We start from the raw sequence: 13,366 nt of genomic DNA, 5'->3' as shown, positions 1-13,366 counted from the left end.
AATTTGTGATAGTGTCTATTGTTTTTTTGAGCAGGGTGAAAGATTTCTATATAAAGACTGAGATGACAGAATGCTAGCTAGAATGTTCTCTAGAAAGCTAAACAGACAGAATGCTCAACACATAGAATAGACAGATAAAAGGCTAGCTAGCGAGATGCTAGAATGCTATCAAGCTAGCTAACATTTTATCTGTCTAGCATTCTATCTCAGTGTTGCTAGCTAGCTAGCAAGATAGTGAAAACTCACAGAAATACATGCAATAACGTGCAGCTGTAAATAAACTGTAAATGAATATTAGCGTGAGCTAATGTCAACTTTACTGACCTGAACTTTGATTTTGAAATTTTTTGACTGTAAATGAAAACAAATTGTAAAGTTAAAATAGAAACCAGAAAATTCACATATGTTCTTGATACAGCATATTACAATTGGTATTCATTACTGATGAAATATAAATTAATGTGTATTTGTGTGTTTTCTCACCATGTCGGGCCACAACATGTTGCCTTCTCATCTTCCACTTTCTCATTTTCTGTATTCATGGATTCGGTCTCACTTGCCGGCATACTCGCTATTGTGTCACAAACACAAGGTTCATCATACACACATTAAAACACATACTTCACACATACTCTGCCAAGAAAGAATTAGTGGGCAAAAACTTAAAAAACATTCAACAAGATAATGAGATTGAGACACATTCTTGGTGAAACTCAATTCCAGTCAAAAGCTCCAATTATAAATATAATGCGCACTGTTTTGAAAGAGAAAGGCTTAAAAGAGTGAGCATTGCATGTGCAAAAAATAAAAATAATACATGAATATAACTCAGTATAAATGTAATTTCTAAGCTCTGACATGATGCAATTTGATCTTGAACTTAACAATACTTCTTGGTATATGTGGTAAGTGATTTCTTGGTAACACTTCACAAAGTGTGATATAGTTAACATGAACAGACAATAAACAATACTTTTACAGCATTTATTCATCTTGTTAATATTAATTTCTACATATATTACAATATTTAAAAAATATAATGCATGCTAACATGCATTATGTAAAAATATGCAATAATAAATATTTATAAATTATATATACTGTATCCACATACACTCACTGCAAATTCATTGAAATTAGAGCAATTCACCATGCTCTTTTTGTTTTTAGAATATATTTGCCATTAATTTGTCTCCACAGTTCCATTTACAAATTCACAGAATCATTATGTAAAGTGTTAGTTATTTTTTATATGATATCTAAACTACAATCAACTTGCATCTGTTCTGAGAAGAAATTTACAGAAATCAAATTAAAAGGCCAAAAGTTTTATCATGAGTTCAGTAATGGTAAAACAAAGGCAAAAAGTAAAAACTATCTGTTCTTCTTAGCCCTCACATTCCCTCAGGATATACGGATGAATTCTGACACATCCAAAGACAGTAATAAGCGAGTGTGATCAGACTTTTTGTGACTGCTCTATAAACTGCTGACCATGAGCCTGGTGATCTGGGTTTAACCTCATTTCTATGTTAGAAGCTCGCTGTCACTGTTTTAAAGTGGGATTTTTAAGTTGGAGAGACGCTACACTCCCACTCCTGCCGGATCTGATCTCTGACTCACTCTGATTTTGAGAAAATGAGAATGAGAGGACTAAATTAGTACAGGAAGGAGGAAACGGGCAAGCGAGGAATTTGATAACACTAATGTTGTGGAAAAACTGATTGGGACAAAGAGCGTAAGTGCTGACGGGCATAAAGAAGGAAAACTCACACTTGCAAAGCACAAGTAGCACAATTAGGAATTAGCAGTGCATTCACACACTACAGCGTCCACATAAATGTCACACACATGGACATTATTAGCTTAAATACATATTTCCGTACAGGCCAAAATGGGCAATTTGTGCATAAGTCAATGATTAATACAAACATGTATACACTACCATTCAGAATTTTGGGGTCACTATGATTTTTATTTTCTAAAGAAGAAATTGATACTTCTATTTAACAAGAACGCATCAAATTAACACAAAATTACAGTAAAGGCATTTAGAATGTTACAAAAAAATCTAATCTAAAATCAGCATGATGTTCTTTTTTTTACTTTATATTCATCAAAGAATCCTGATAAATGTATCACTGTTTCCACAAAAATATTAAGCAAAATATAAGTGTTCAACATAATATTCCTCAACAGAATAGGATCATGTGACACTGAAGACTGGAGTAATGATGCTGAAATTTCAGCTTTGCATTACAGAAATAAATTACATTTTAACATATATTCAAATAGAAAACAGTTATTTTAAATGGTAATATTATTTCAGAATTTTACTGTATCATTGTAATTTGCTGCAGAAAAATACAAAATTGCTTAAATCTTCTTTTTAAAACATAAAAAAGGTTTGTGATCCCAAACTTTTGAACAGTAGGCAAAAGTGAATTTATTACAGTTAGAAACCCAATGAAAATCCAAGTTTTTAGCTTCATTCTCATTTCTGTTAGCTTTGAGGTCAACTATATATGCCTAAAAGTAACATTAATAACAGATTAATGCAATCAAAATCCATGTGCATTCTGGGAAAACGGTGCAAAAATACTGAAAAAAATGCTGTGATATGTCCCACCCCAACTTCCTGTTTCAATACAAGCAAGAATGGCAACAGAGAGAAAAAAAGAAAAAGTGAAGGGTATTGCTTAAATCCCCCTAGTGAACAATAAACATACTAAAATGTATTTGAAAGTACACCGTGCATACATTTACATATTTATGTACTTAATAAAAATACCCTGCAATTGTACTTTTAGTATACTAAACCAGTATACTTAAAGTCTGTTAAATTGGAACAACTAATTTTGTACATAATGCACTTTATTTGTGCGGAAGTATTAATAAAGTCACACTAAAGATATACTGAAGTATATTTGATTGTGCTAGTCGAACTATTGCAAGTATACTTTAGGTACACTTTAAATATCTTGCATTTAAAGACTGTTATTATTCAAATATAATATTATCTTCATCAATAGTGACATTAAAACACATTTTAAATTAAGAAATGTGCATTGTGCCCTCCTTAACTGTAGTAAAATCACTGTAACTTGTCATGGATTATTACTTTCCTACTGTAAATTGGTGGAAACAGCCATATGATTAAACTAATGTTGTAAATAATAAAATCAATTAATTATAATAATCCCCAAAAAACATCAGTGAATTAATTCATTATCCCACTAGAAATATCTATCAGTCAATTTTCCAATCAGATTTTAAATGCAGAACCAGTCACTTTAAAATGCCTATTAAACACTGTACATGACTTCTAACAGGTAATATTCATAAATATCATCAAGTTATCACACATATGAAAGGGACAGAAGGGTGGGAGGGAGATTTACCATGAGTGTCAGAGGACTGGCTGAACCAGCTAAACCCTTTCTTCTTCTTCTCCATCAGGCTGGCCAGCGTAACCCCTTCATTTCCCATGCACCCAAAGCCCATGCATGATTTACACAGCACAGCACAGCCGCGGCACAGTCATGGGGGGCGAGAACGAGTGGCCACATCGACACAGGTTAAAGCACGGGAACAAGAACAGCACCGACACAACAATTAACATCAATAAACAACAACAACAACAACATCAACGTTGAGGCAGCTGGTCAGCTGGATGGGAGCAAAGGATGATGGGTAGTTAGTTAACAGTGAGTCAGAGCAGGTTATTAGGATCACAGTGCAATGAATTCAGTGAAAACATAGGAACATTGTGAGGGACCAAGTGTTGAGATTCAATGGTGCAGATGATCAAGATCTGTGTGGATGTGTGTATGATATGAAGCTGACCTTTGACCCTGATGGCCCCTACATACATTCATAGTAAGTTAAGGCCTCTTGGAAGATCTTAATATAATTTCTCATACCGAGTCTACACAATTAATCAAATAAAAATAGTTTAAAAATGGTCAATAGAGATGAAAACGCCAGTTTGATATTTGATTGGAAATGCAGGCCATTATTTGTACTTTGTTGACTTATTGAAATGACTAATCGAAAATGAACAACCAATTTATACCGACATCTAAAATGATCAGGAATATAATGTGTACACAGCAGGCTAATCAAATGAAATACAGTCAATAATCCAAAAATTATTTTCAATGTGATTTTATGGCATTTCCTGATGTATAAGCAACAGCAATGAGATGTTGAATGCTATAATCACAGTTCAGAATTAAAACCATTAAAAAAGGCTACTTGAAATAAAATTAGCCTGACCTGAAATAAAATAAAATTAAATAAAAAATTGTCAATGAAACATTTATTTTTATTTAGTTTAACTTGATGTACTAAAACGGAAATAAAAATTATAAAAATTACAAACATACTTAAAAAATAACTAACATAATTAACACAGCAAAATTACTAATATTTAAAATTAAAATAAAAACAAATTCAAAATATTAATAAAAACTATAATAGTATCTCTAATAGTGATTCTAAATGAACACGAAGTTCAAATCGCAAAATAACTGCAAATATGATGATTAAATCATGCAGAATCTTGTTTTTCAGTAAAAACTAAAAAAAAGTTGAGCAAACTTAAAAGTTTAAGGCAACCAGCTTCAGCAGATTTTTGAGTTGAGTTTTCTCAACTTATTTTTGTAGGAGATTTTTGAGTTCTCTCAACTTCTAAGTTTTATAAATTTAAAACAACAAGTTGAGAAAACTCAAAAATCTACTAAAGCTGGTTGCCTTAAACGTTTAAGTCAGGGCTATTCAATTGGCGGCCCGCGGGCCTAATCCGGCCCGCCAATCATCTTCATCCGGCCCGGGAGAAGAGTATGCACAGGTCGCACACAAGCCTCGAATTGCTTTTGCACTAATTAGTTTGTCCACAAGGTGGCAACACTGGCGCGGGCTGTTGTTTCACAGCCGAGAAAGAAAAGCAAGACGCTCAACAACCACAATCTAACGGAGACCGCAACATCAATAGTCGGCAGCGTAGACAAGTGCTCTTGTGAGGGGATTATGAGATATCCGCAACTATAAACGTGTATAATGACAGTGTTATCAGTCATATCTTCTGGTGAGAAATAGCGCAGAGACTGGACGAAGATGATTATCAAAAGGAGTATAGTTTGAATGGCTGCGTGTTCGACTTTTCACATACGCTGCCGAGCGGCTTCAGCGGACAAAAACGCACACAATTATGTCAAAATGCGCAGTTATTTAAGACCGAGTTTCTGAGCTAACTCGCCATAAGTTATAAAGTCCTAAATGACCGTAAAGAGTTGGGACTCCCCTGCTCTAGTCACTGATTAACTTTTGGAGTTTGAATAAAGATTAATTTATAGTCATTTTATAGCTCATATATATAAAATGTATAGTTTATGTGAAGATTGTTTTAAGTTAAATTAAAAGCTTTCATATTTTTCGTAGCCTATTAAGTGTTAAAAAATAATGGCTTTCAATTATACTGTAATGTTGAATGGCTATAATTAATGGCTAAAATTGAGGGAAAATGCATTTAATAGAGATATCAGTAACATTATTAGTATCAATGATACTGGCCTTCATTAATAGTAGGCTACTTAGTAAAAAGATGCCATTAAACCGTATTTAAAATATACCATCTTTATGTTGTTTCTACATTAATTTGGAGGTTCAATGTGAAATTATAATATTAATATGAAATTTTATTAATATGCAATTAATTACAGAAAAAAGAGATTGGGACAACCCCCCCTTTTTTTACAGGACTGATTGCCTTAAACTTTTTAAGTTTACTCAACTTTTTATTTTTTTTGTTTTCTCAACTTTTTTTGTATAAACTTAAAACAACAAGTTGAGAAAACTCAAAAATCTCCTAAAAAAATAAGTTGAGAAAACTCAAAAATCTGCTGAAGCTGGTTGCCTTAAACTTTTAAGTTTGCTCAACTTATTATAATTTTTTTTACAGTGATAGGTACTATGTTAATGAAGGAATTTATTATGAAGGAATTTTCCGAATAGATTTTTTCAGCTTCAAATGTCCTTTCAATTATGTTGTAAACTTAACAGAAAATTGTCCTGGCAGAAAATTACCAGTAGCTGTTTTTCCATGGATGTTTTTTTCTTACGGTGAAGATAAATTCAACTAAGAGACAAAATTGCATAGAACATTACAATTGATGTATAAAACTGCATATAAAAGTGAATTTAGTTTTTTCACCCTTATTCTTTCAAGTTTATGCTTAAAATAAATAATAAATCAGTTGCTTCTATCTTGTTTCCAACAGCTTTTACAGGAAAACAAGACAAAGATGCAGATTATGAATGGAAATATATTCTCTTCTAAGAGATTTTGTGAACTTGAGCAAGCGGGAACAGAATTCAGCTTGCTTTTCCATTTGCAGAATAAATTCTGCATAAATGCTAAGCCTTCCAGACAAGTGACTTTTGTGGGTCTGTATCAATCAATTAAAGCAAAAAAAACGCTTTCAGAAAGCAGCCTGCTAATCTAACCCGACCGTCCTCTCACAGAACCGAGGTCAGTCAAAGAGCTCCGGTGACAGTGGAAGCTGTAGCAGCGGCTCTAACCGCTCAGAATCATGTGTGCTGCTTATATAAAAGGGATTAGGATTAGTCCTTATTTTGCTCAGTTTCTCCACTTCATGCCCTTCGTTAAGAGAACGTTGAGAGAACCTTGACAGAACATTCTGAGAAGGTTTCTTGTTAGCTGGCTATCTGCTGCGCGAGAGGAGTTTGCACGAAACTCCTCTCGCGCAGCAGATAGCCAGCTAACAAGAAACCTTCTCAGAATGTTCTGTCAAGGTTCTCTCAACGTTATAAACAATGTTTGCAAAATGATCAAATAGAATGTGGTTGGAAGTATGATGAACCCTAGTTCTCCAGTTTCCGGAATCAGCCCGTGCTGAACCCTCTGACCTGGAGACGTCTGACTTTGACAAATCTGCGCTTCGGCAGAAGAGACGGCTCTCGTGGCGTCAGCGCATGTTGACTGCTCCTCAACTATTTCATCAAAAATACACCAGAGGCAGCTGTTTTGGGTTTGCTGACGTCTGTTCTGTGTCACGCTGCAGTTTGATGGGCATGACGGGCCAATTAAAGATGGCTCTGTGGCTGCTACAAAATGTTGCAAAGCTTTGGTTATAATGTCATCCTTAGTTATTACAAATTTAATTGGTAATTAGTTTTGACTAATTAGGCCTATTGATTCCTTAATATTTTTACATTTTCAGCAGTTTTATTAACTAAACAAATACTGCAAAAATAATTAATACAGCTATTAAAGCACCGCAATCTATTGCATTAAATAAAAGTAAATTATTAAATGTAAAAAATGAAATACACTACCTTTCAAAAGTTTGGAGACCTTATGCTTTTTTTTTTTTTTTTTTGGAATATGCCGTTGCACGTCACTTATCATTTCCTGTCATGTAGAAATGTGCTAATAAACAGTCACAGGCCAGCATGAAGTGAGATTAGATGGTTTGTGAGAGTAACCTCTATTAGTTGACCGAAATACAATTCCCACAGCGCTGTGAGAGCAGCACTCAGGTACTCACGGTTGCGTTTGCTTTCCTCATCTTCCTCCTCATTCTCAGGGTCGATGTCTTCTGCTTGCGTGATCCAGTCCAGATAACCTTTCAGATCTTCCTCCAGCTGCTGTTTCTCCCGTAGCTTCTGGAAATCTCCACGAGCCTTCGCCTTCTCTCGCTCTTTAGAGAACTCCCTGGGTTCAGGAAAACACAGTTTTACTCTTAGTGCACTAAAAGTCTATACAACGGACCACAAAATTTATTTAACATTTAACCTAAACCACACTTTAAAAAATGTCTGAACGTTATTCGAAAGTAAAATATCAAACCAAGCAACACTGAATTTCAGAAAGATGGCATTTTTCAAGCATAACAATCACAAAAGACGTTTGTTAGGTTTAAATAAAACAACAGATATATGCGGAACAGCAGTGTTGGGGGTAACACATTACAAGTAACGTGAGTTACGTAATCAGATTACTTTTTTCAAGTAACTAGTAAAGTAATGCATTACTTTTTTAATTTACTAGAAAATATTTGAGTTACTTTTTCAAATAAGTAACGCCAGTTACTTTTTTCCCCATTTATTGATTGACAGCTCTGCTGTCCCCATGTTGCAAGAAATCGGGAGTAAGATGTTACTGTAGTTCTAGAATAAATGCCAACATGCATTAATTAATCTCACTCACAAAAAAAAAAAACAATTTTGCTTATAGCCTATAATTTTAAATGACAGATGTCGTATTTATTTATTTTTCTCTGCGACAATTTTCCTACTGTGTTAACTGCAAAATGTTAAACGAATTTTGTATTTTGACAAGACGAATAAAAATAACAAATAGGCTACAATTTTTGTACAACCTTTCTCTGCAACACGTTTTCCTATTGTGTTGACATGGAGCAAAATGTTAAACGAATTGTATCTTGGAAAAACGAATAAAAATAATTAGGTTAAATTTTTGTACAACCTACATTTTTATTTTCTGTGATACTTTTTTTCCTGCTGTTGACAGCAAAATGTTACACGAATTTTGTGTCAAATTACAAATACAATGTTGTGCAGACCACTTTTATTTGTTAGCCTATCCCTCTCTTAGTAGCGGAAATTTAAATATGAGATTCTGAAAAAGACATCTAAATTTAGCGGGAACGGTCGGGTCGGGAAGAAAATTATTCTAAGCAGACAGCGGGTGAACAAAGAGTGAATATATCGTGTGAGCGGGTGGGTGCGGAATATAACCCGGCGGGAGCGGGATTAAAAAACAGTCCCGCGCAGACCTCTAGCCTGAGGCTTATTCATTTCACTTTTGGTGTGAAAGGGCTTTTACGTTTGCCAAAAAACAGAACTTTTTTATATTAAAAACAAACAAGCCCAGATTTAAAAAGTAACACAAAAGTAACGTAACGCATTACTTTCCATAAAAAGTAACACAATTAGTTACTTTTTTAGGGAGTAACGCAATATTGTAATGCATTACTTTTAAAAAAAGTAACTTTCCCCAACACTGCTGAACAGAGGTTTTTAGACTGAGGTTTTTTAGTTTTTCAATAACTCTTGAAATGGCTCCCTTCATATTTATAATTTTTATAGGCATTGCTACTGTTCAGAACCAATTTTCGTTGTGATGGACATGACTATTAAAAATAGAATTTAATTTAATTTAAATTTTAGTGTAGTTTAAATTAGTTTATTTGCTATATTTAGAATAGATAGAAAGCATACTTTTGTGTCCCAGGAAAATCATTTTCTGAATGTGATTCTGAACATGAACAGAGTCAAATAAAGTTCAGATTATAAAGTTATACTAAACACCTTGTGACCCGGTTAATGTTCAGAATGGATTTTTCAACCTGCTAAACTAGTTCAAATTAGTTTTGACCATCATAAAATAAAAGATAGTTGTTATTAAAGCTTAAAAAGATGACAATGCTGATCAGTTTTAGGCATAAGTATTAACATTAAATAAGAAATCTAAATTAGAAGAAAGAAATCTTCTAAAATAATTCAGAATAATAAAATAAATGTATTCATTAATAATAAATTATTTTAAATTAATTGAAATAAATAATTCTAAATTAATAGAAATTGATTTAATATTAATTTAAAATTAATTATAAATTATTATTAATTATAAGTATAATTATAAATTAATATATATTTATTTTATTATTCTGCATTATTTCAGAAGATTTCTTAATATTTATATTGACATAAAATATATAAGTATTTTATATTTACATTATTTAAATGATATAATAATAATAATATAAAAAGCCATTTAAAAACGTATTACATGTACACTAAAAGTAGGAGGGGGACAATGGTTTGATTCAGGGCTTGGCTAGGAGGTTGTTGGCTCAGGTCACTCGTTTAATTAAAAATCAATTAGATTTTTTCACAAGTTTTAATGCCACAATGTTTAATATTCGCTCAGAAAAGTAATACTTCTTTTCCAAACAATGTGCAAAAATTATGTATTATTCATGTGTGTAACAAACACTGTTAAGAGTTCCACTTCAAAATATAATGCCAGAGGTTAGGGGTTTGAGCAAATTTCAAACTAATGCACGTTGACCATATTGACATACAGCTAAACCTAAATGTAAACGCTTCAGTGTCCTGCCAGCAGGGTGCATGCTTATCCACAAAGGACCTAGAGAAACATCACACAAAAATGCGCTCGGAAAGGTCACACGACGTGTGTGGCGTCCTTAATAAAATGGCAGAAGCACAAAAATGGAACCCAAACCTAATTTCGAAAGATTGCTCAATGTGCAAATTGTATATGTTGCACCACTGGCACAGCGTCTGCGTCTCTCGTGGTGGAATATTAATAACCCTGCAGCTCTAAGAAATGGCTTTAGGACTTACGGACACAGGAAGGAGATTAATTTCACCCTTCCGGAGGGGGATACATAATTCGTGCCCCCCTCTGAGGGAAATGAAGGAGAAGAGGAAGAATATGAGAGTCATGGGTTGTCTTTCTGATGTAAAAAACAAAACAACGGAATTGAATTGAGTCACCTGTCTGGCTCAAGTCTCCTTCCTCTCCTCCATCTGCCCTTCCTTTCACTTGCTTATTCTCCTCAAGTTCTTTCCGTCTCTTTCTGTCTTAACTAATCTCAATATTCTCTTTAAGATTCATGTAAAAAACAGATGTCAAATGTTTCTTGAGCATCAAATCAGAATATTAGAATGATTTCTGAAGGATCATGTGACACTGAAGACTGGAGTAATGAGGCTGGAAATTCAGCGTTGCATCAATGGAATAAAAAAATACATTATAAAATATAGCCTAGTCAAACAGAAAACAGTTATTTTAAATAATAACAATAATAATATTTCACAATAAATTTTGATCAAATAAATGCAGCCATGGAATATGGGACTTCTTTCAAAATATTACCTTACTTGCAATATCTTAATGACCTCAAACTTTTGATGGGTGTATTTAAGTGCTGAATTGCTAAAACATAATGACAGATGGGGTTTTTTTATGTTTCTGCTGAATTAGCATCATTCACCTGCTTGCCCTAGTCCTGTAGTCTAAACTATTTCATTTCTCCTCCATGACTTTCATGAGTCTGAATCACTTCCTCTATCATAAGGTTTCATTCTGACCTTCAAACCGTTTTATTTAATATCATCAGTTCAGAACAATTCAACCCAGTAGACGTGAGGATCATTTCACAGCACACAACACGTCAGAAACACATGAAACCTGGAAAAAAAGAAAAAAGCCCTAGAAAGACACAGTCGTGGAAAAAGGATTGCAGACATCCAAAGCAGATGAATCTGTAATTTCACCAATTTACAATGAAACTAAATCTGTTACAGGGCTCCAGACTCGTTCTTCCCACAGGTCGCTCTTTTGTGACTAACTTTCTCAGTTGGTCGCACGAGCACATGATTTGGTCGCAATCTATTTTTATTTTTTTTGCGCTACAACATGGGATTAATCAATGCATGATGATGAACTTTTATCATAGTTTATATGGAAACAAAAGTGGTTAACATTCAACCCGTTCTTTTTCATCAGTAGTATTATTTGTGATTTGAATTTTGTGAACGGGAGTTCTTCTTTTGCTATGTTTTAACCTGGGCTTCGTTCGGATGCTTTCCGAATTTGCGATCTTGTTGTCATGTTTTACAAGAAAAGATAAGACTAAAACAAAAGATGGATTCATTGTATTCTTAATTAAAAAGCACAACAACAATAAAACAGTAAGATACAATGACAAACTAGCTAACAAAACGTTTATTAACAAAAATGAATAAGATGAGGCGTGGCATACACCACATGCTGTATTATATACCGGCTAATAAAATTACAGAATATTTAGCCAACACTGAAGAATCAAATAAAAAATAATAAATAAAAGAGAGCCTCCATAGTGTAAAGTAGGGTTGTTCCGATTCCGATACTAGTATCGGAAATTCCACCGATATCACCAAAAATCTGGAATTGGTATCGGCGAGTACTTGAACCCGTGTATCGATCCGATACCATTTTCTTAAACAAGACCTATAGTTATGCCCTCTAGCTTTGCTTAACGCTGCAAATCGGAAATCAATTCTTCTTCGCTGCTCAGAATGCAAACACAGGAAGTTGTGCTGTGTTGCCACAAGCAACCAACCACTATTTAGAGCAGCAAAGAAGAAATACAAACGTGTTAGCACACTGCCAGTGAATCACTCGAATATGCGACTAAATCTTGACCCTGGGCGACTAAATGATGTCTAATATTATCCACTGGCTAATAAATGCTCAGATTTTCCTCGCCAGTGTGTGAGTTGGAGGCTATGCATAAGTTTAGCACAGATATATTTTCACTCGCCGAACACTCTGACTGAGTGCTTCAGAGTTTCACTCTCCGTCAAGCGATCTGTGCTATTTTCAGTTCATCTGAATGAATGCGCAGTGCACCTGTATTTGACGTACCATAAGCTCTAGTGTGAAGCGCACGACTCACCATCGTTTTGCTTTTTTCTCACACGCAAAGAGAGAGATGGTGTCTTACATGTAGTGCGTCAATTCTGCATGGTATGTAAACAATATTATTTGTTGTATTTTCCTGTCAAAATAACAGAGTTCCTTTGGAATTCTTCAGCTTTTAAGAACTGCCAGGTTCTCCAGTAGTAGGCAGAGAAAATATGCAAACGACAATCTCATTGGCCGGCGCTCACCTATCATCGTCCCTGTTTTGATTTCAGCAAATCGAGCCAACGCACGGTGGCTCAGTGGGTAGCACTTAGGGTTGGGAATTGAAAATCGATTCCGATTCCAGAATCGGATACTTAAGGTCAGGAATCGGATACTTGTCAAATTAAAATTCCGATTCCGCCTATCGATTCCTGTGCGCTTTTTTTTTTTTCCTTCATCTGTGAGGACCGGACCTAGCGATCTGCCAGGACCTTGCTCACTGATCTAAGCGCTCCAAAGTTTGGCTACATTTGCAATCAGAAGCCAAAAAAATCTAAGTATATTATCTGTGATAGTTAAACATGTTGGGTGTCACCACCAACATGACATCAATTTAATAGATTGTTAAAGATTGCGAACATGATTCAAACACCAACATGATTCTATTCCTATATGACAACGATTCATCCGTTTCATTCCTCAACCTTTGACGTCCATGTAGCTTACGATCACACCAGAGTAATTTAAACATTTAAATCTGCGTTCACGCTGCAACTGACCTGAAGAGAGCAGCTGTCATGAATGAAACAGCTTCAGTCTTTTCAACCACACAGTATCATTATTTCTGTTACAAACATTAAAATCACAGAAGCACTGTTATAAAAGTTTATAGTTCAG

General features: G+C 34.3%; 1 protein-coding gene across 14 annotated transcripts in view; it reads right to left on the bottom strand.

Moving 5' to 3' along the window:
* The window catches only part of cacna1da (calcium channel, voltage-dependent, L type, alpha 1D subunit, a), a 128,785-nt gene that overhangs the window by 53,344 nt on the left and 62,075 nt on the right, over positions 1–13,366 (bottom strand). For 12 of the 14 annotated variants that reach the window (XM_058792150.1, XM_058792151.1, XM_058792153.1 and 9 more), the window contains 4 exons: positions 7,572–7,738; positions 3,402–3,476; positions 484–571; positions 325–351 (listed from right to left, as the gene is read on the bottom strand). In XM_058792150.1, the coding sequence (XP_058648133.1) occupies positions 325–351; positions 484–571; positions 3,402–3,476; positions 7,572–7,738 (357 nt within the window). The remainder of the gene's footprint in view (positions 1–324; positions 352–483; positions 572–3,401; positions 3,477–7,571; positions 7,739–13,366) is intronic. The other 2 variants (XM_058792152.1, XM_058792163.1) reach the window with 1 other exon arrangement.

The sequence above is a fragment of the Onychostoma macrolepis genome, chromosome 11 (genome assembly GCF_012432095.1).
Source record: "Onychostoma macrolepis isolate SWU-2019 chromosome 11, ASM1243209v1, whole genome shotgun sequence".
Lineage (NCBI taxonomy): Eukaryota > Metazoa > Chordata > Actinopteri > Cypriniformes > Cyprinidae > Onychostoma > Onychostoma macrolepis.
Note: the sequence above shows the minus strand (reverse complement) of the source record. Positions and strands in the feature narration are given on the sequence as shown.